This window comes from Crocodylus porosus, unplaced genomic scaffold (genome assembly GCF_001723895.1).
Source record: "Crocodylus porosus isolate Cpor-Errol unplaced genomic scaffold, CroPor_comp1, whole genome shotgun sequence".
Taxonomy (NCBI): Eukaryota; Metazoa; Chordata; order Crocodylia; family Crocodylidae; genus Crocodylus; species Crocodylus porosus.
Window position 1 is genome coordinate 31,911,486 of NW_017728918.1, and position 23,144 is coordinate 31,934,629.

Genomic DNA, 23,144 nt, shown 5'->3' on the forward strand with positions numbered 1-23,144 from the left:
AATGTTTTCAAAGATTTTTCTCATGACTGAGGTTTGACTGACCGATTTATAGTTTGCACGTTCGTCCCTCTTCCCCCTCTTAAAAATGGGCACCATGTTAGTCCTCTTCTGGTTGTTCGTGACTGCTCCCAAGTTCCATGACTCTTCAAACAGCTTTTCCAGAGGCCCTGCTATGAGCTCAGCCAGTTCTTTCAGGACTCTTGAATGGAGATCATCTGACCCAGAAGACTTGAACATGTCCAGATGTTCTAAGTACCCTCACCTGTTTGAGACTGATTTCATTGGGACGGTTGTCTTCCCCATATTCCCTGGGCCTCTGGACAGGTGAGACGCTCCCATCTGATTTCAGGAACTCCTGTAAAGTAAGTGTAAAGTAAGTATTTAGGAGCTCTGCTTTTTCACAGGGATCAACTGTGGGCTCCCCCCCAAATTCATTAGGGGTCCCACAGTGGATGTTGAGGGTTTTTTTTTTCCCCCTCTTGTTCCCTATACCTATAGAAGGACTTTTTGTTATCCTTTATTTTGGTTGCCAGCTTGATCTCCATGCCTGCCTTGACTTTCCGCGTCTCATACCTGCAGACCTTGGCCACATGATTGTACTCCTCTCTGGATACTGAGCTGGCTTTCTATCTTATTGGTTCTTTTTTCTTTTTCAAAAGTTCCATGATATTTGTGTTGAGCCAAGCTGGTCTCTTGGCCCCATTCTCGCTTTTTGACCACATGCAGATGGCCTCTTTTTGATCAGAGAGAATTGCCCCCTAAAGGAAGCTTCACCGATCCTGAACTCCAAAATCATCCAGTTGCTGGTCGCAGAGGAGCTTTTTAACTAGACTCCTGAGTTTACCAAAGTCTGCCCTTCTGAAGTCTAGGACTTCTGTTCTTTTGGTGGATGGTGAACCTAATCAGGTCGTGCTCATGGTTGCCCAGAGTACCTCCAATCTTCAGGTCGTCTACCATGTCTTCCCCTTTGCTCAACACTAAGTCCAGAGTGGCTTTACCCTTAGTCAGTCCTTCCACAGCCTGTGTCAAGAACAGGTCATCAGTAACTGCCAGAAAGTTGGATCTGGCTGAATGGTCTTTCCAACAGATGCCAGGGTAGTTGAAGTCATCCATGACAATCAGGTCTTTAGTGCTGGCTTTCTCAGTCAGTTCCCTAGAGAATGCCTGATTGCTCTCCTCTTCTTAGTAGTAAGGTGTATAGTATACTTCTACCATCAGGTCCCCCTCTTCTGAACCCCTTTGTATCTTGACCCAGAGGGTCTGAAGAGACCCAGAGGCCCTGCAATCAAACGTGACTTGTAGGGAGGGGTACCACTCTTTCACATAGAGGGTCACACCTCCTCCCTTCTTCCCAACCTGATCTTTCCTATAGAACCTATAGCCCTCAATGACCAGGTCTCCGTCAGCACAATGAGGTCAAATTCCTCATCTGCTAGAAGGAGTGCCAGTCTATCCTGTTTGTTGGCCTTGCTTCTGGCATTCCCGTAAAGATACTTGAGGTTACCCCTAGTTGCCTCGGGTTTACTGTCCTACTTTAAGTGCCTCAGGGTATTGACTGGATGTCCCCTACTTGAAAGTCCTCCCTTGAGTCATCTTGGCAAAAGGATTTGTGTACAGCAGTGGAATTTTCCCTCTCTTCCCCGGACATGCCTAGTTTAAAGCTCTCCTCAGCAAGTCAGTGATTCTCATAAAGAACAGCTTCTTCCTTCTGCCCATGAGGTGAATACCATCTCTAGCTTGTAGACCAGAGCTGTTAAACTGCATGCCAAGTTTGAGGAATCCAAAACCAACATGGTGACACCATTTCTGAAGCCTTCAGTTGACTTCCTCGATGCACTCCTCCCTCCAGCGACCACAGCTTCTAACTGGAAGGATTGAGGAGAAGACAACTTGTGCTCCTGGTTCCTTGAGCTTCACCCCTGTGGACCTGAAATCGCTCATGATTCTCCTGGGGTTGTTTCTTGCCATGTCATTGGTGCCCATGTGGACAAGGAGTAGGTGTATTGGTCCAAAGGATGGATCAGCTTTGGGATCTTCACCATTACATCTTGGATCCTGGCTCCTGGGAGGCAGTAGACCTCTTGAGTACAGGGATCTGGACTACAAATGGCACGTTCTGTTCCTCACAGCAAGGAATCTCCCACAACAACCACTCTTCATTGCTTCATTGGTGGGGGCGGCTGTCCTGTCCTGTCTTCAGTGTGAAGGACGTGATTGCCTCATCTATCAATGGTGAGAGGGCTGTGTAGTTGTTGTGCAGGGCTTTTGGTGGAGCAACCAATGTATGTTGTGGCTTTGAGCCTGATGTGACCAATTTCCATGTGCCATCAGTTGGGGCACCCCTCATGCCCGGTCTTCTGCCTGGTCTCTGTGGCATCCTTCTTCAGGTATAGGCACTAAGCATCAATCTTTGCCTTGTGTTCCTGGATGGTTCACAATCTGCTCACCTTCTCCCAGAGCTCCCTTACCTGGCCCTAGAGTCTCCATCAGCGAGCACATCCCACAAGTGGGAGTGCTTGAACCCCAGATCCCAGCCTCCAGCAGTTGTGCCAGGCAGCCTCCACAGCCTGGAGACAAGGGTTCTGTGTGCATGGAGGCCGGGACCATAGGCTTCATCTGGATAAAGACCTCCAAGGTACCAAGTGGGGGTGGTCCATCCAGATTAGGGAGCCTAGGGGTGCTGCACGTGCCCATCACTGTGTTGCAGGGAGGACCCTGTTCACTTGGCTCCTTAGATGTTGGTTTGAGTAGGAGACCAGGTGGGTGTAATTACCCCCACGTGGTCCTCACCAGCAGTTGTTGCTATTGCTGCGGCCTGGTAGATAGGCTAAAGTAGTTGCCTGCAAGGGGATCCCCTGGCTTCCCAGTTTCCTAAGGAGCTGGGGGTCTCCCTGGGTCTCCAGTTCCCTCCCTGGAGGGGGGAGGGCTGGTCCCTTTTCGCCTCTACCTGAGATCCAGCGTCAGAGGTCTGTCTCTCTGCATATGGGGATTTTGATTGCCTGGGGGCACAACAGGCACAGGGTGTAGTGTGCATCTCTGCTGGGGGAGCAACCTGGGGCTGAGACTGCCCGCTGGTGGCCCTTCTATGCACACTCCTGCGCTAATTCATGCACTAGGCCTAGAGTGTGTCTGTTGGCGTGCTCTATTTACACGGCTCCAGTCGCACGACTCCCTGGGGGCTGGGCTGAGAGCCGAGGGGGTGAGGGACGGGGGTTGAGGGGAGTGGGGATGGATAGAGACCCTCCTTGGCTCTGCTCAGCTGCCCCCTCTAGCTACTGCTGCTCACCATGGGCCCTACTTACCTTGTGTCTCTGTGCTGGGGGTCAGGTAGGGCTCTGCCAGAGGGATCTGCTGGGGGGTTTCGCTCTTTGGGGTGCAATGGGCTTGCACCTTTGCATCTCCCACCAAGATCTCAAGGTCCCAACCAAAAATCTTCCTTTGGGACCTTTTAAAGTTTGAAATTTTGCAGGTTGTAATGAGTCTTGCAAGATCTCTCAGCACACAAGATTACAGCATGCCGCTTGCAGGGACCAGCTACCAGCCCCTGCCCTGTCCTGCCAGAGAAGGGGGGCTGCTAAGTACTTCTCCAAGCATAAGTACTAGTACTCTGCTTGCTCCCTGCCTGGTCCCACAGTGTCGTGCACTGGCCTCGGTATCCAACTGCAGGAAGAGGCTGCCTGAGTTGCTGAGCTTGACCAGAGACAGTGGTGGCAGCAGCTGAAGCGGGGAGTGTGACTGCATTACTCCTTACACCTCCACCCCCACCTCCTAATCCACCCCGATTATCCATATGCTTCTGTTACCCACTGACAGCTCTGTATAATCTTTGTCTCTAAACGAGTTGTTTCATATACTGCACAACAGTTAAAACACAGGAGGTCTTTCCTTTGGATCTTAAGGTTGTAGATTCAACCTTCATGCTACTGACCCATACAGGGTTGAAAAAATATACATGTATGACTGACAGTTTAAAATCCTTACAGTAATTTTTGGAATTATTTTGTAAGCAAAGCTTCTGCTAGCCAGTGGTAAGGAGGTATGCAGGAGTTTTTTCCTTTTTTTCAAACCTTGGTGTTTTCCATTACTGTAACATTGAGTTACGACTATAGAAAACTCATCTTTACTCAGAATGAAATCCTGTTACAAAGAGTGATTTGGGTAACCTTCATTTAGATCATAAAATCTGAATGATCACCACAGCCACATCCATAAAACAATGAACTTTCATATCGGATGAATTAAATGGAAGCAAAATAGGCATCTTGCAAGGACGGAGCAAATGCTGCTAGACCTTTTCATTCTCAGGTATGTCAGTTGGATTATAATTGGCTCTAATTAGCATACTTTCTCCAGCTATGAAATTCTTTACCTTGCAGCTCAGTGCCACTCAGAGATGTGAGAGTCCTTCCTACCTTTGAAAACATCAAAGAAAGAGCTTCCAATCTAGTCTTTATTGCTGAGTGCTGAGTGATCAGTGCAACTAAGAGATAAACAAATCAGCAAGCATAAGGAATCATTTTTAGAAAATTAGTTTTGATCTCTCTAGTCAAGTGATCACTTCAGAAGTCATCGAAACTAGATTTCATTGTCAATAATAAAACCCCAAATTGTTACTAATAAAACCAACACATTTGCAATACTGTCCTGTTAAGTAATACCAAAATTTTAAATGTATTAAAGATCATATTAAGATTTGTAGTCATATTCCCTGTGTCACTGAGTATGAGAAACATTGGACTGTTTCATGATCCAGTCTATTCAGTATTTATACTTTATTTTTAAAGAACTAATAGAGGAGTTCCTTAAGATACATTATACCACATAGTTCTATCTGCTATTAAATGTAGATACCAAATGACAGGCTTCATGTCACTTACTTGCTCCTAATTATATAGGCATATTGGTAGTGATTCCTGTAGGTAAGACTGGTTAATTTTCCATTATCAGCATTTTTTTCAGGGGCGTAGCAATTTGCCAAATGGTAACAGTTTTGGCTGAATTTTTTTATGTTACTCTGTGCCTTAGGGTGATACTTTAATTTTCAAGGAAAAGTCACTTCTGAGAACTAGAAAAGAGGAGTAGTTTTGTCTATGTCATCTATAAATTCTAGCACAATTTGCTTAGCAAAACCTATTGGAGGCTTGATGGCAAAATTTATAATATGCCAAATGAGCCAAGCATACTATACTGCTTCATAGAACTTAATACAAATGACCCATATTGTACCAGGCTCTTTGATTCTCTTGGCCTTCTTACAGTAGACATGGAGATATAGGGATCCATATCAGGAGGGATGAAGAAGAAATAACCACTCCTTTCCCCCATCTTGCTATTTTGACCTAAGGGATGGGATAGTGGGGGAGTCAGAAAGAGATGAGTTGTAGCTCCATTTCTTCCATTCCTTGGTGCTAATGTTATGCTCTTCCCAGCCCTTATAGCAGGTGGCCTCATGCTCCTTACAGAAAATTAGGTGCATATATCATGCAGTTATTTTCAGAAATGTTTGCCCCATTAGCAGTGTGGGGTTGGGAGTAGCGAAGACCATTCATGAGAGAAAATTTTGGCTAGAAAGTTTGAGACATTGTTACTTGTGCTCCCTCTGTCTTCTACCTCTTTGCTTCTGATAGGTGGGGCTGCTGCTGAATCACTTCTGTCGCCTACCCCTTTCTTCTTCCCATTCTTCACACTGCATAGTATGGGGATAGAAGAAGTTGGTCTTCAAATGCTGGGCCTGAAAAGTTGGCCATTCCAAGCTGTTGGGTGACAGGCATGATAAATAGCTGGGTGACTGTCTCCCCTGTGGTGGAGAGAGGGATTATTGAAAAGTGTGTGAGCTTCCCAGGCAGGCAATTCTTAGCTACAGTGATTGAGGCCTATAATGTGCATCTGATAGCCTTAATTCCATTTCCATATCACCTTGTGATCTATATTCATGTGGTTTTCCATGATAAGCTTTTCTGGGTTGTTTTCCTTAGTTCACTTTCAAATTACATAGAAAAACAAATGAACATTAATGTTTCAAATACAGCTTTCAAAATTAGGAAACATCATAATATAGTTCTTTAACTTGGATATTCTTATATTGGTATTTATGATTCATAGATATGTGATCATATTGTTTATTTTGCATGTTCTTAGCTTCATCCAGTGTGCAGGGTGGATAGTAAATGAGGCAAATGGGTGCAAGAGGAAAAACATTGCTCTTTTGTAATTAGGCAGGCTGTGACATAGGAGGGCTGATTTCTCCCTTGCTCTTTGACAAAGCCAGTGTTGAGATCTAAGCTGTGATACTAAGCAGGATTGACAAAATACATATGGCAAGTAAAGTTGCACAGGATACTTATTTTGGCATTTCCTTCAACCATAAAATCTTTGAACACTTGATAAGGATGGTTAAAGTCCGGCCATGAAAAAGCTCCCACTGAAGATGATACGAGATGCTACTTTTGAAGTCTAAATTTAGACCTGTAGGATTAAAATGTCTGTCTGCTAGTGTACTTGTTGTTTTAATTATAAATGTGTGTTGTTTCTTTTTTACAGTGTTATGTGGGAGCCAATGGGAGATGGTAAAAAGCTTATTTCACTGGCTGATAATCACTTATTATTGTGGGATTTGCAAGAAAGCTCAAACAAGGCAGTGGTAAGAAATATTACTTAAATTATGATATGGCTGAATATGGCATATGGCAGTTGTCAGATTGGTTATCTTCTAACTAGTGTTATGAGGATTGTTGTGTATGTATTTCTACTAACCTTAAAATTAGGCTAGTTCGGTATAACCAGAATTGTTTTCTTTTTACATCTTGGACATTAAGCTCTGTTATACCATTTTGTAGCTACAGATAATGCTTAAGAAGGTACTTGAAGTTTATTAGGCCAATTTAGGTGGCATTCCCCCCCATTGTTCTCCAAAAAGCATGCTTGTTTTTTCTTGTTTTCTTGAATTGACACTCTAACCCAAGGGGCCAGTGAACCCCATTCCTCCTTGAAAACTTTTTCAGTTATAGTCTGGGGAATAGGTGTGAACGAAATGGCATAGAAGGACAAGAACTGCCAAACCATATCAGGAATCCATGAAGTCCAGTGGGATGTCTCTGAAAGTTGCTAGGATTGTGGGTTTCTGAAGGTGTCAAATCATGCAGTTTAATGTGGGATACCTGCATGTTCCACATGCCAGGTTTCATCCCTGTTTCCAGTAGGTACAGGCTGACTTAAATGCAGAAGCATAAAGTGTAAATTGTTTCCATAACTTTTGATGTCAATTATAACTCTGATATTCAAGTAACTATCTAATCTGTGATAGAATCGTGTTGCATCCAAGAACTTAACAGTGGTAATGAATAATTACTCCTAGTAATATGCTCTCAATAGGTCATGTCGTCTTCAGTCCACCTTAATGCTACATTATTGTTTTAAAATGGGTTGACCAGTACACTGCAGTATTTTCCAGGTGAAGCTGTCATTAATTTATATAAGGGCATTATAGTATTCTCATTAATACTCACCATTCCTTATGTGTCCTAACTTCTCATTAGCTTTCTGACTGCTGCTGCTTGATGTGCAAGATGTCTTTTGAGCTGTCTGCAGTGACAGTCAGGGCCTCTTCTTGACTCAATGCAGTTAATTTAGAACCTTCTTGGGTGTAATAGTAGTTTAAATTTAACTATCCAATATGAATCATTTTTTCTTGATCAGTCTTGAATTTCATTTGTTATTGTTTTCCCCTTTCAGATTGTACATAGGTCTTTATTGTCATTTCAGATCCTGACTAACCTAAGTAAATTTATCCCCCTGCACTTATTGCTACCTCACTACTTTTCCCATTTCAGATAATTCATGTACTAAATATTGTTGAACCTATTACGTGGATTTCAATGGTAATCATTTGCCATGATGAAAATATTAAACCTTAATCTAACTCTTTGTTCTGTGCCTCCTTAGCCACTTTTTGACCATGCACTGGTTTGCCTCGTCCCATAGTCTCGGGGCTTTTTGTGGCTTCTTATGTAGGAGTTTGTCACAATCGTTTTGGAAGTCTAATAAAATTTATGTGGACCAGTTTCTATTTGTCCACTAATTCACTGACATGTTCAAAGAAATGTAAGAAATTAGTGAGATGTGATTTTTCTTTCTTTGCAAAAATAATAGTGATTAAGACCTTATCACACTGTGATCTTCTTAGTGTTTTGATTTCTTTTTAATGATTGTTTTGAACAATTTGATATAATGTCTATGGACTATAATTCCAGATCAGCTCTATCTTAAATATCAACTCTTAATTTAAATATAGATACAGCATTTGCCACTCCACACTCCTCTGGAAGAGTGATTGTTTTAATGAGTGTTGTATACTTTATTAGAAGGTATTACCTTTTTAGATGATTGGTTTGTTGTATCTTTTTCTGACACGTCTCTGACAGGGCCTGTTCTTGAAGTATCATCCTTATGTTTTGATTATCATTTAGTTCCTCCGTTCTTTCCTGAATTGTTTCCTTTAACTCGAGTGTTCCAGCAGACCCACTGATTCTCTTGCAGGTATAATGCTTCTGAAATACTTACACTTGTTTGTTTTTTTTACAACTTCATTTGTACAATGAAATTCGTTTTTGACCTTTCTGATTGTTCTTTTATTCTAAGATACAAACAGACCTTAGAAAAAATTTCTCTTGGGACAAAGTGTGATTATTTATTCATCTAGGTCCATTGTCCTGGAACAAACCCTAAAAAGGTTAGTAGAAAAAGAAACACTAACAGTTTGTCCTGGGACATAGCGAAGTGTATTTGAATGGATGTCTCAGGACTTTATCATTGAATCAATGGCAGAAAACCAGCAACTCACTAAAACCCTGATTGGAAGGGAAATGTATGTACATGCCAATCCTGTGACTTTTGTGATCCAGGACAAACACAGGCACAACTCGTCCCAAGAAAAATGTAATCTCTCTTCCTAGCACTATGATCATTATAATTTGTTCCTATTTGTTGATTTCATTGGGGTCAGATAAGTATTTAGAAATATTTCTGTGTGGCTTGACCTCTGAACTGGAACTATTTAGTGACATTAGTTTCCTTCTGGTCTTCCTGGTTCTTATTCTGTTCCATGGTGCCTCTGTTTTCTGAGATTCAGTTTTTAATTTGCCACCTGTAAGAATTTTACTTTTAACTATAGGGTCTTGCGATATTTCCAAAGTTAAGTGACACTGTGTCACTTATAGGTAGCTTGCACGTCCATTGGAGGGGTTGAACTCGTTGTATTTTGGTTAGGTTTATTGAGTGTCTCAGCTATATTTGTATTATGAATTAACTTGTATCTTGCTTAAGACTGGATCAAGAAAAGCTACTGTTCTTTTGTGCTCAGAAGTAGGTGCTCCAAAATCAATCATTCGGTGTTGAAACTGTTTCTCTAAATGTTGTCCTATTATGTTATTTGACCAGTTAATATGTGAATACTGGAAATAACTCATTATCACCACTTGGTTAGAATTCACCATCTCCTGGAAGAGAACAGAGATTGGTTGGCAAATCTCTGGTCTCTGATTTTTAATTAGATACACAATTTCTAGATGCCTTGCCTTGTTTTTCTAAATTCCTCTTACGTAACACTCTGGAGAACCCCTGTTGAGAAACTGTGTTTTTGGAATAAAGTCTGTTTACTGCTATGGCTCTTCTTCTGTTTTGAAATACTGGTTTCTTTCATGCTGTTAAGCATTTCCTTCTCCTCCTTCCTCCCTTTGGGCATTCATGTCTTTCCTTGCTAAAAGTTCTTGTGAATGTTAATTAGACTTCACTGTCCTGACCACTTCCTTGGTCATAATCTCAAAGTTACCATATTTCTCCCTATTTGTAACCTGTGTCAAATACTGTTTCCTTTGGGGTGCTGTCCAGATAGTTACTAGTCATGCTTTCTTAATTAAAAAGATGTTATAATGAATGTGAAGTTCCTATCTTTTCCTCATTTTATTTTGTCAGGGGTTTAGTTACTAAAATTTGCTTTCAGTTAAACATCTTACATTTACTCTTCATTGCCTCTAAATTAACCTCCTTTCTCTGTCATGCAGACATTTGTGAATGTGTAATTATGATTTACAACTCGTCTCCAATACTAGTGTTGGAGTCTAAGCATAATTTTCAAGACAAGTACACTTTTCTCCATGACTGTCTAGCTGGTTGAGCCACAACAAAGCTATTTTATCTCAGCATAACTTTGGAAATCAATACTTATATCCTTAAAGTTTTTGATTCAAAAGATTGCTGATCCTTCAGTATTTCAGCTAGTGTTGCTTACCTAGCATCTTTTATAAATTCTGTTACTTTCAAAATATGCCTGTAGTGTATCAGATATTGATAGAAGAATAAGGGCTTCAGGAGGCAAGGTCAATGGTAAAGGAACTAAGTAGATTTGGCCTATGACATCAGTTATGTGCCTGTTCTTGAAAGTCTGAATAACCAAAATTAGAGTCTGATGAAATCTAATGAAGAACTTAAGATAAAATTCTATGGAAAACAGTATAATAGCTCATGACTAACTGATTTGTTTAGTTAGGACCATGAAAGAGGTGTTGATATGGTAGAGGCCAGCAATGTGTTTGCCACTGGTTACCATTTGCTCAGGAACTGCTGTATGTCCTATGGGAGGGGTTTTCAACCTTTTTGCATCATTGTATCCCACTGGCAGCCCAGTGAGCATCTGGATGCCGAGTGGCTGGATTCAGAGCAGTAACAGCTACTGTGTGCAAGCTTCCCCCGCACCCTTGCAGGCACGCCTGTGCAGGATGCCACGTGGCAGCACTCTGGCCCCTCCCACCCATGTATACCCCTTAGGGCCACTTTAAGTACCTCCAGGGGTATGCGGACCTCTGGGTGAGAACCCCTGTCCTATGGGATGGACTCGCATACAGGGGAGTACCTCAAAATTTTATGCTGCCTCTACTAATAGCCATCTATACACCTAGGACAATTTGGGATGGTCTGTGCACCAGTTTTAGTTTGAAGAGGCCAGGTATGTCACTTAAATGTTATTGGCTGTTTCTCAAGAAGGGCAATGCAGGATTATATCAAGTCTCTTAAATATCTTTCTAAAGTAATCTGATATCTTGGGTTTGAGTACATTACTTATGTCCTGTAATCTTTAAATGCCAATTATTTGTGACTAGGCCTTCTCCCATGGGAACTAGAGTTCTGCCATGATTAATCTACCACCCGGAGCAGTTTTCCAAGTGTCTTTAACTCAGGTGGCATTTACTACTTTAGTGAATAATATTTACTTTTAGAAGGGGTGGTTTGCTTGTTAGCTTATTCATGAAGGCTTGACTCAAACTTGTATCTCCCACACACTTAAGACTTGTCCTGTTATATCCATTGTTAGAAAATTGGTGTTTCCATCTTGTTTGATTTTGCCTGTTTAAATTAAATATGGCATATGTAACCAACTAATTGCTATAGTTAATGAGTCCAGTGGTATGAGGCTCAAAGGAAGATTTAGAAACAGCGTTAACAGCCCTGAAACAGAATATCAGATGATTAAACTTCAAATGGTCATAGCTTTGCTATCTTAGGCTTTTCACTCACTATTGGGAGTCTGGGAATCTAACTTTCCAGGGTTTAATTTCCTGGTTCCTCAACATCAATTAGAGAAATTTTGAATTTCAAAGCAATTTTATGAGTAGAAGAACTGATCAAGGACTAAATATTAACTGTGATGAGGAGATATTCCACAATAAAGAAGAAAAAATGGAGGAAAGGTTTCCCTAGTAGGATGATTTATAAAAGGTTTATAAAAGGTATTCAGGGATTTGGAATGTTGATATAATTCCATGGAAGTGCGTTAGTGGAAAGAAGACAGATGGTGCTACTAAAGGTAAAGTTTCTATCTGGCTATCACCTCCATGTACAAAGGGAATTTGTTTACAGATGTGATGTAGATAAAGGTGAAATTTTCTTTGTGCAGTTCCGTATAAATGTGCTGCTAAATGCAGAGTACCCAGCAACTGAAAAAAAAGTTACACGCCATAAAGTTTTTCAGTGCACCTGCAAAAACAGACCACTTGGGAAGTTTAACAAAACTTAACAAAGCTGTGTTGGCCTTGAAAACTGGTACCAAACAAAAAAAAAATCAGCTTCAACATACAACAGAGAAAATCTCACCAGAATTAAAAAGGAAAAAATCATGAATGAAGTATAATCAAAAGCCTTTACATAAAAGTTCTCCTTAAAAGACTGAGTATAAGAGTCTTTTACAGTTCATTTGTAGGTTATAATCAGTTGCACAAGATTTCTCATGTTGGTATGTGGGAAGAGTCTTGAAGGCAAGAAGAAAAAGTTGTTATTCATTTACTTTATGGATGTGCAAACAAAGTACTTGAATGGTGACATAAAATAAGCATACTATCTAGTAGGTTAAAACATTGTCCATTCTTGGAATGTCATAGCTGTCTCAAGGTGTCCTTTAAGCTGATATCCCAGTTTCGTAAAGAAGTAATTTGTCAGTGAACTTCTGTATCCTTTATAGTAAGGGAGTTTAACCGCTGCCTTGTGGGCCAGATCTGGTCCTTGAAGCAGTGTTATCTAGCCTATAGGGCTTTTCCCCACAGGACTGTGGGAAGCCCCACAAGCTGTGACCCTGAATGCTAGCTTGGGCATACGAAATGGCACAGGGCCCAATCCTAGCATGTGGGCCAGGCAGGGGGAAAATGTAGTCCTGGGGTCCAATCCTGATACTTGGGAGTGGCACAGGGCCTGATCCCAGTGCATGGGGACCATCAGAGTCCAGATCCTGGAGCATGGGGCCTGATTTAGCTCAGGGACTGGCACTGTGCCACTTGTCTGGCCTGTGTGGCCAAAATGTTAAGCACCACTGCTCTATGGGCACATTTTTCATTAAGCCTTAATGAAGTACTGCTTGCCTGTACTTTTCACAGGCAGCCCTCAGCTAATAACCAGGTCATTTTGACTAAATGACCATACCCCAGTATTACAAGAAAACATTCCAAGATTGTTTTTGTCTCCTTATGGACAGACTATGATGGATTCTTAAACCAGAAGTTAAGCAGAAATAATTATTTTGAAGTCAAGGTAGCTCAGGTTTAACATCAAGCAGAATTGCGTCTATATGAAGTAAAAAGATTCTCAGTAAAATGTGAAAGACTGGAGTTCATCTCAGTTTCTGATGTTTACTTGTGCAGCGTATACAGTTTCCTTCTAGAAGGGAGTATCTTTACCCATTATATGTAATACTCATTTTAATCAAAAAAGTTAATCCCAGTCCTTCCCTTTACAATCTTTAGTGCATATGGAAAAAAATGCATAAAGTTCCAGTAGAGAGTTGAGAGAACATAAAAATACCTTTACCTTGGAAAGTTGACATGCTTGTATTTCTGCTCACTGCTATGGCTCAAACTGTAAAATCATAATGTTTTAACGTGTTTCACCTACCTAATCTCAGAAGAGGTCACAGGTCTTATTTTCATTTAAGTCAAGTCAGAGAGTTTGGGCTTCCCAAAATTTTATAGAGCTATTTTTATAATTTAATTATGGGCATTTTCAGTTAAACTAGCTGAATGATTTAAGCTATCGTGGAAGTATTTTTAATCTATAATTTACCATTATAATTTTGTTTTCTTTTCTTATTTCATCTTTTAGCATTTCTTAGTAGTTTTTTATTCTTTCCCTCTAGAATTTAATAGAGACGTCTTTGCCTCCATTTGCAATAATGTTAAACCAAACTTTTCTCTCTTTCTTATTATTATTTGAGGACTTTACCTTCTGGTGTGAAGCTAATCTTATGCTTACTGTATCATTAGCTTTTGCAATTAAATTAGCCATTTAAATTTGTCATTTATAATCATTAGTTGAACCGAGGAGAAAGGTCTAGAACCCAAGCAATGTTTATAGGGTCTGTGTAGGTCTTACTGAAAAAAAAAGTGTCAGGTACTATTTCTGTATTTGGACTTCAGTTTGAATATCACTAAATTGAGTAGAACTACTTATGAAGATAAATGCAATATGTTTGCAACAGCTGAAGTCTACATGGATACTTGGTGCCTTCCATTTCCTAATCACAAAATCTTAATGACAAAACTGTGGATTTATTTATTTAGCATCACCTATGCAAGTTTTGTCCCGCCTAGTCAAAATGAGCTATATTGTAATTATTTTGTTTTCTAGTCTTTTTGCATCCATTGGATAGTATAAATTGGAAAAATACTTCCAGTTTGACTGAATCTAAACTTTGGTGTGTGTGGCAGTTATGGGTTCACATTTTGCTCCTAAATTACTGTCTTTCATTATTCGTTATGGGTTCACATTTTGCTCCTAAATTACTGTCTTTCATTATTTCTATAAAGTCCTATTATGAAAAATCAGGATACACTGTCCCCTTCATGTTCAAGTATCAGGATGCGGTACTATTTATTTTTCTTTGATTTTCCTACTAAAGATTTTTCTGATTCTATAAAGAGGGTTACAGAATTACCCTGGACTGTTGGGAACTTCTTCTATGCTGAATCAGCAGGTTTTCAAGGACTTTACTTTGTTTACTGAAGAGTGAGATGTGAGAAAAACACAGCTTCAGGTTAAGTATTTTCACAGAATTGCCACTAGTGTTTTTTTTTTCCTTTTTAAAATTTGATGTCTTCATTTTTTGTTTCATCTTACAAAGAAAGACTAACAGATGTTCAGATGTCACCATTTACAAGGAAGAATAGAGGTTGAAAAAAGAATGCCACCGACAGCATCTTAGCACTTGTCTGCCCTTGTCCTGTTTGTCAGTGTTTGGGTTTTCCTTACTATGAAGGCATGGAGCATATACTGCATTCTTTTGATTCCAATTTGATTTCCTTCTAATGCTTCTACCTAGAACATAAGAAAGCAAATAACAAAAGCAAAATAAGGAAAGAGGAGAGAAGCTCTACTTTTGCAATCATTTTAAAAGATGCTTATAAGAATTCATTAGTCATGTGGAGGTGAGGGCTTCCATGACTATGTACGTACATTCAAATGCTTGGGAAGAACTCCCCCAGGTTTGTTGTTCTGGTGGAAAAACAAATCTTGAGAGGTCTGAATAGACATTCAAATGCTGAGCCTCTGAAGAGCAAGGAGCTTGCCATGCTTACGGGGCACAGCTAGGGGGCCTCTGAGCACACATCTCAGCATACTCTGTGCTCCCTCAGTCCGCTTGGTGACAGATGGGAGCAATGCACAGGGCAGAAATGATTGGCTGACCCAGACTGCTCAGAGTTAGCCTGCGTCTCCGTGAAGCACAATGTGGGATTGTGAAGGGGGCATGTTCTGCTCCTTGCTTGGCTGAAGCAGTAGAGTCCAGCCCAAGTGACACATGGTTGGTGTGGAAAGAGGTGGGGAGCAAAGTATTCTAGGATGTTGGAAGATTGTGCTGTGGCTTCTGTCAGAAGGGTAAGTTGTACAGACATTCATTTATCCTAGGGGTTATTTAACATGGATGTTCTGGGGGTTTTTTTTTTCTGGGAGCCATTTTTGCTGTCCCAGGGGAAAATGAAAGTCTGTAGGTAAATGTGTAGATCCCACTATATCTTCCTACCATTCTGATTACTTTGTTTAGCATACTTTTTCTGAGGTGGATTACATATAAGTAGAGATGGGTCAATGCCAGCAATATTTGATTCACCATTGATCTCTCTCAGTATCCTTGGCATGGGACTGAAAATTTGATTGCTTATTTGTAGTGCCCATGGTAATTCTTCTGGGTCCTTCTTGGGCTAGTTCTTTCTTGGAAAGTTCCCAAAATTATTTCGGATAATTGGTTCTCTTTAAAAGCCCTAGCATATAGGACCCTATAGATTTTAATGTTGTCTTCCCCTGTTCCCTCAATGCTAGCCTGAAGCTACCAGATGTGTTTATGGTTACACCGTTACTCCTTCAATGATAGAGTTTTTTATTATTTAACTCAGGTTTTGGAATCTCAGTTTTTTGCTGTCTGGAGGAAAGAAGAATTTGGATGAAGGGAAGTGCTTGTAACTGAAATTGTAAATGACCTGATACCTGCTAGTAAGGTGGAATATTCCAAGAAACAGAAGGAGCTGTAGTGTCAGTGTATGCTTTTCTGAGGATATGTTTTTAACCAAATGCTTGCTGTAGGGATTCTGTTGGATTTCCTTTTGTTTCTGGATTCTCAAATAGCATTAAGGAGTACAACACCATTCAACATTTAGGTGATGCTATCTTACATTTGGTGTTGTTAAGGGCACTACAGAAGAGCTGGTTGTAGAAATAATGTTGGATCAACTGATCACATCTGATTCAGTTTAAATTAAACAAAAAGATGAATAAAAGTAAGGTTATAACTAAGAGTCTTACGTTTCAGAATGGCAGACTGTGAACATAGATTTTCCCTAGTTTGTAAAACTTACACTACCAGTCAGTGGCTACCTCAAACACACATTGCTGCTTAACACAGGCTGCCTCCCTAAATGAAAGCACATTTACAGGTGAGCTGCAAATTGCCATGGCTAAGTGGCCATACTAATACCATGCTGCTGCTTGTCCCCATGCAGCTATAGGGCTACTGACAAACACAGAGCAGTGTGGCATGTTTGAAGACAACACACTCTGGCCTGGTAGATTAGTGGCCACAACCAGGGTCCCCAGTTGCTGAATGCCTCTGAAGCCCCACGTCTGTGGGTCAAAGCAATCATTCTGTAAGTCATAGTTTACTGACCCCTGGTTGACATCATTGTAGATATCTTCTGGCCACAGCTTATCCTGGGATAGCCATTTACTTAGTCAGAACAGGCTTTCCTACCACTTAGTGTTAGGTGTTGTAATACTGATTATTCTGTGCAGCTGTTTCGAATGAGCCATGTGTCTGTCAACTTTGGATCCCTGGTTTTAAACAAGCTTCTTCCTTGGAGCAGGATCTGTTGTGCCAGGATGTGTCCCAGAACAGCTAATTAATTTTGGTGGAGTCTACAGACAATTGCCAGAGTGGTTGTCCCACAGATCCAGACCCCTTCTATTCCTGGGGCTTCAGGGACCCAGTCCTGTGGGACAATGGCCTCTGAATGCCATTCCACTGTCCCAGGGCATGTGTCTGCAGGCAAGGAATCCCCAAGCTGAGGTATTGTAACAGAACCCTAGCCCTGTTACCGGAAGGCACATCCACCCCTTTAAAGCCAGAACTTTCTGGGCACAGAGGGCTGGAAAAGAAGGGGTTAAATGCTGAGCCTGGCCAGCTAGTCAGCTGACTGGAAGGGGCAGGACTATAAAAATCCTGGGCCGAGCGGCAATTAGGGGGTAGCCGCCGAAGGAGAAGAAGTGCCTCAGAGAGCTCCATGAAGGAGAGGCCCAAAGGCAGGAAGAGGGGAGCCGCGGAGAACCAGGCAACCACATCATAGCAAGGATGTGAGGTGACTGTGGGGAGCCAAAGCACGGACCTTGTGAATGTAAGTGGACATGATGGGTTTTTGCTTTTTCACATTATCTGGGGGCAGTTATTACCCAGGGACGGGACTGTTTATGGTTTTTCCTTTTTGATTAATGAATAAGACTGGTGGCTTGGGTGAGGCTATTAGGGGAAGGAGGAGGCCTCATTTTGGGGACCCACTATGGAGTGGGGAACTCGGCGCCAGTGAGGGCGTGGCGTTTGGGGGGCACAGACCCTGGCGCCTCAAGGCGCGATCTTAAAAAAACCAGGGAGGCCTGGCACACCTGGGGTATAGTCTTGTTTTTTTTGTGTGTGTGTGTTTTGGACTGAGGAGGTTGAACTTGCAGCTCCCTGGCTGTGGGGCCAGCGCCTGGGCCTCTGGGCCAGGGAAGGCCGGGCTCAAGATTGGAGCAGGAAAGGGGGCCGTGAGTCTGGAGACACCAGAAAAGGCTAGAGCCTCGGAGTCGAACCCTGTTTAGTGGGTTTAGATGGGAGACCTAGTTAGAGAAAAACAGTGGTCAGGCCCATATAGGGGAAAAGCCCCAACATACAGAATACAATAAGCAGCCTCCCGCTCACAAGAACATCATCATAATAATTTCCATTAAGATGTGGCAGGCGAATATAGTGCGGGACATAAGAACCCCAAAGAAGGCTCCAAGGGCGTCCCACGCAAGGCACAGATTACTAAGAAGATGGTGCTGGGAAGGGTGTCCTGTTACAGGTACAGAAGCTTAATATATATACAGAAGCTCCTCCACACCTGAAGATAGGCTACTGATCCAGGCTGACTTGGATAAGCTTAGTTAGTGTGCAGATATAAACTTAATGACATTCAATACTGAAAAATACAAGGTAACAGCATGCTTATAGGCTTGGCAGTGCTACGCTTGCTAGCACCATGGCTGAAAGAGACTTGGGGGTCATGACTGACCACAAGATGAACATGAGCCACCAATGTGATGTTGCAGCTGGTAAAGCAAATAAAACTCTGACTTGCATCCATAGATGCTTCTTAAGTTAATCGCAGTAGGTCATCCTTCTGCTGTACTCAGCCTTGGTGGGGCTGCAGCTGGAGTACTGCATCCAATTCTGGGCTTCACAATTCAAGAAATATGGTTGAGAAGCTTGAGAGAGTCCAGAGGAGATCCATGCGCATGATCAAAGGCTTTATGAGAAGCTGAGACCCATGGAAAAGCACAGGCTCGGGGGGACCTTGTGACTGCCAATAAATATGTAAGGGGTGTACATCAGGATCTGTGGGGAAGGTCTGTTTACCAGAGCACCCCAAGGAATAACAAAGACCAATGATTATAAACTCCACCATGACAGTTTTAGGCTGGACATAAGGAAAAATTTCTTTACTGTCCAAGCCCCCAAGGCCTAGGTTAGTCTCCCTCCGGAAGTGGTGCAGGCACCTACTCTGGACTCTTTCAAGAAACGTTTGGATGTTTATCTTGCTGGGATCCCTTGACCCTAGCTGACTTCCTGCCCCTGGGGTGGGTGGCTGGACTTGATTTCATAGACATTAGAGCTGGAAGGGACCTTGAAAGATCATCGCTTCCAGCCCCTTGCCCCAGGGGCAGGAAGTTAGCTGGGGTCATAGGATCCCAGCAAGATAAACATCCAAATTTTTCTTGAAGGTGTTCAAAGTAGGTGCTTGAGCAACCTCCGTCAGCAGTCTATTCCAAACCTTAGGGGCTCAGACAGTAAAGAAGTTCTTTCTTATGTGCAGCCTGAAACGGTCTTGAAGGAGTTTGTGACTATTCAATCTGGTCATCGCTTGGGGCGCTCTGGTGAACAAATGTTCCCCCAGATCCTGGTGACAACCCCTTATAAACTTACAGGTGACCATCAGATCACCCCTGAGACTGCACTTTTCCAGGTTGAAGTCCCCTAACTGTCAACCTCTTGTCATAAGGTCTGTTTTCCTGACCTCTGATCATGCACATGGCTCTTCTCTGGACTCTCTCAAGCTTCTCCATATCCTTTTTAAATTGTGGAGCCCAAAACTGGATGCGGTACTCCAGCTGCGGCCTCACCAAGGCCACATACAATGGGAGAATGGTGTTCAAGGTCCCTTCCAGCCCTAATGTCTATGAATATATGTGCTACGGGCATCTGCAAGCATCAAGGAGGGGACCTCCCATGGAGGTTTTGCACTCTGTGCTTACAGACCATGGCGACTGTTGAGGGATTTTGGAGTTGTGTAGGATCTGGCCCCTGAAAGCCTGGGAGCTCCTGTGTAGGGCAGCTGGAAAACTTGGGGCTGCCTGCACTCTACCACCATAAGCTAACAGATATTAGCCACAAAAAGGAGGCATAAGCTGGGAACCCATCTTTGGAAAGACTGAGTAAAAGAAGTGCCAAAATATGTACAGGATGAATGGCTGATACGTATGATTGCTAGATGACTGTGAACACAGTCTTTGTCATGTGAGGCAGATGGATTCCTACAATGTGTCAGGCAAAATATTTCCAGTAAAAACAGGGAAGTAATAATGCTGTTGTACAAAGCCTGCTGATACTTTACCTGACTACTTACAGTTCTGGTCAGCTGTATTCAAGGGAACTGAATACAAATTGGAACAGGTATGGAGAAGAGTTATTAGGATCCTTGGTGGAATGTAGAACTTTATCATAAAAGAGTAAAGTAGGGGCTTTTCTATACTGTGTCCTGGGTGGATCCAGAGATATTCCTGAGTGTGCCCCGGCCCAAAATGCTCCAGCTATTTTCACCCCACACAGAAATGGGCAATGAACTTCTCCAGGGACACCTTTCTGTGATCACTCTTAGCTTAGGAACAAAAATACCTAAGTACTTTTAAAGTTGGAAGTTTCAATCAGTGTAAAAAATAAACAAACAAACAAAATAAAATTACATAATGATTCTTCTGTGATGGGAGGAGATGACTCAGTGCCCCAAGAGATCATAAAATCACAATGTAAGTCTACACATCACCATACAGTGCACTTTGTCACTGTATGGTGTGCTATGATGATGTAACGATCACACAGGTTTACACGTGATTGCCAGTTATGTCACTGTAGCAGCACACTCCCCCAGTTTAGTGCACCGCTGCGGCAGCATAGCGAAATCTAACTGTGCACTCTGTGTGTGTGTGTGTGTGTGTGTGTGTGTGGTACAGTAAAAAGAAAGTACTAAAGGAAGTACTAGCACACAGCTCCATAGCAACGTCGCTATAGCAACGTCACTATAGCAACGTGTAGATGCATCCATAGAATCATAGAAAATTAGGGTTTCATAGTTTTACAGTTTCATAGTTGGTAGGGTCAGAAGAGACCTGAGCAGATCATCAAGTCCGACCCCCTGCCATGACAGGAAAAAGTACTGGGGTCAAATGACCCCAGCAAGGTATTCACCTAGCCTCCTCTTAAAGACCCCCAGGGTAGGAGTCAGCACCAGTTTGCTTGGAAGTTGGTTCCAGATCCTAGCCTCCCTGACAGTGAGGTAACGCCTCCTGATGTCTAGTCTGAATCTACCCTCTGCCAGCTTGTGACTGTTATTTCTAGTCACTGCTGGTAGCGCATGGGGCAACAGGGGTCCCCCAGTGCCTGCTGGTCTCCTCTGACTAGTTTGTAACAGGCCACTGGATCCCCCCTCAGCCTTCTCTTGTGGAGGCTGAACAGGTTCAGGTCTCGTAGCCTCTCCTCATAGGGCCTGCCCTGCTGTCCCTTGATCATGCGAGTGGCCCTCCTCTGGACCCTCTCCATGTTGTCCACATCCCTCTTGAAGTGCGATGCCCAGAACTGAGTGCAGTACTCCCAACTGTGGCCTGACCAGTGTGGCATAAAGGGGGAGGATCACCACGTTGGACCTGCTTGAGATGCATCTGTGGATGTATGACAGGGTGTGGTTGGCCTTCCTGACTGCATCCCCACACTGCCAATCCATGCTCATCTTGGCATCAATAATGATTTCAAGATCCTCTTCTGACTCTGCATTGACGAGAAGGGAGTTCCCCAGCCTGTAAGTATGGTGCTGGTTCTTCCTCCCTAGGTGCATCACCTTGCACTTGTCAGTGTTGAAACCCATTCTGTTCTCATCCGCCCACCCTTGTAACCTATCTAGGCCCAGTTGCAGCCTATTCCTCCTGTCTAGTGTGCCCACATCCCCCCACATCTTAGTGTCGTCAGCAAATTTGAACAGGGTGCTTTTTTACCCCTGCGTCCAAGTCACTGATGAAGATGTTGAACAGTGTGGGCCTGAAGACCGAGCCCTGGGGGACCCCACTGCCCACATCCCTCCAGGTCAAAAATGACTCATCCACCACCACTCTCTAGGTGCGGCCCTCCAGCCGGTTAGCGACCCATTTGACTGTGTAGGTATCGGCACCACAGTCCCCTAGTTTTTTAATGAGAATGGGGTGAGAGACTATGTCGAAGGCCTTTCTAAAGTCCAGAAAGACTACGTTCACCACTACCCGTGCATCTAAGGATTTTGTGACCTGGTCGTAGAAGGCCACCAGGTTGATCTGACAGGACCTGCCTCTAATGAACCCAGGCTGGAAGGGGCTTCAGGAGATCATCTAGTCCAACCCCTGCTCGAAACAGGACCATTCCCAACTCCATCATCTCAGCCAAGACTTTGTCTAGCCAGGTCTTAAAAACCTCCAAGGATGCAGAGTCCACAACCTCTCTGGGTAACCTGTTCCAGTGTTTTACCTCCCTCATAGTGACAATATGCTTCCTAATATCTAACCTAAACTTTCCTTGCTGCAACTTGAGACTGTTGCTCCTTGTTCTGTCATCTGCCACCACTGAGAAGGGTCTAGCTCCATCCTCTTTAAAACTTTCTTTCAGGTAGTTGAAGGTTGCTATTAAATCCCCTCCATTTTCTCTTCTCTACACTAAGTAAACCCAGTTCCCTCAGCCTCTCCTCAGAAGTCATATGCCTCAGCCCTTGAACCATTTTCATTGCCTTCCATTGGACTCCCTCCAATTTGTCTACATCCTTTGTCATCATCAGCTATCCCTTGATACAAGGATGATGTCTTCCAGGGCAGGATTGGCTCAGGAGTCCAGTCAATGCTCTGCAAGTTTTCCCACAAGTACGACAACAGTTGTGGGGGGCACAACCGTTGCCCAGGATGTTGTGCACTTTCCTTCCTCTGCTGCCATTTCTCAGCTTCCTGAGCAAGACCGTTCTTTTTGAAGTGGGCTGTAGCTTGATGTATGGTGTAGTGCCATTGAGACCTGTTACCAGCCAGCATTTCTCAATTTGTAGGGTTGATGCCACCCTTCTTAAGGTATGTTTTCAGGGTATCCTTGTAACGCTTCCTGTTCTTCACAGGACCTTGCCATGACTAAGTTGAGAGAAGATGACTTGCTTTGGGAGACGAGTGTCAGTGATCCACACACAGGAACCAGCCCAGCAGAGCTGATGTTTCATGATCCTTGCCTCAGTGCTGATTATGTTAGCTGCAGAGAGGATGCTTGCATTGGTTCAGTTGTCTTCCCTGCTAATGTGAATGATCTTCCTGAGGCAATGCTGATGGAATCATTCCATGTACTTAACATGGCTTTGATGTCACCCATGTCTCACATCCACAGAGGATGTAGAGATAACCACTGCACTGTAGACCAGAATCTTAGTTTCCATCTGCAGATTTTGGTCAGCAAAGACAGCAAAACTTTCTGAAGGATCCTTTCCATAGTGGGAGGCCCAAAACTAAATACAGTAGTCCAGATGTTGACTCACTAGTGCTGAAAAGAGGGGAATAATCAT

The 23,144-nt window shown here is 42.8% G+C and overlaps 1 protein-coding gene across 4 annotated transcripts in view; it reads left to right on the top strand.

Moving 5' to 3' along the window:
* Positions 1-23,144, top strand: part of TSSC1 (tumor suppressing subtransferable candidate 1) — a 184,314-nt gene that overhangs the window by 110,064 nt on the left and 51,106 nt on the right. For all 4 annotated transcript variants that reach the window (XM_019537445.1, XM_019537447.1, XM_019537446.1 and 1 more), the window contains one exon: positions 6,541-6,640. In XM_019537445.1, the coding sequence (XP_019392990.1) occupies positions 6,541-6,640 (100 nt within the window). The remainder of the gene's footprint in view (positions 1-6,540; positions 6,641-23,144) is intronic.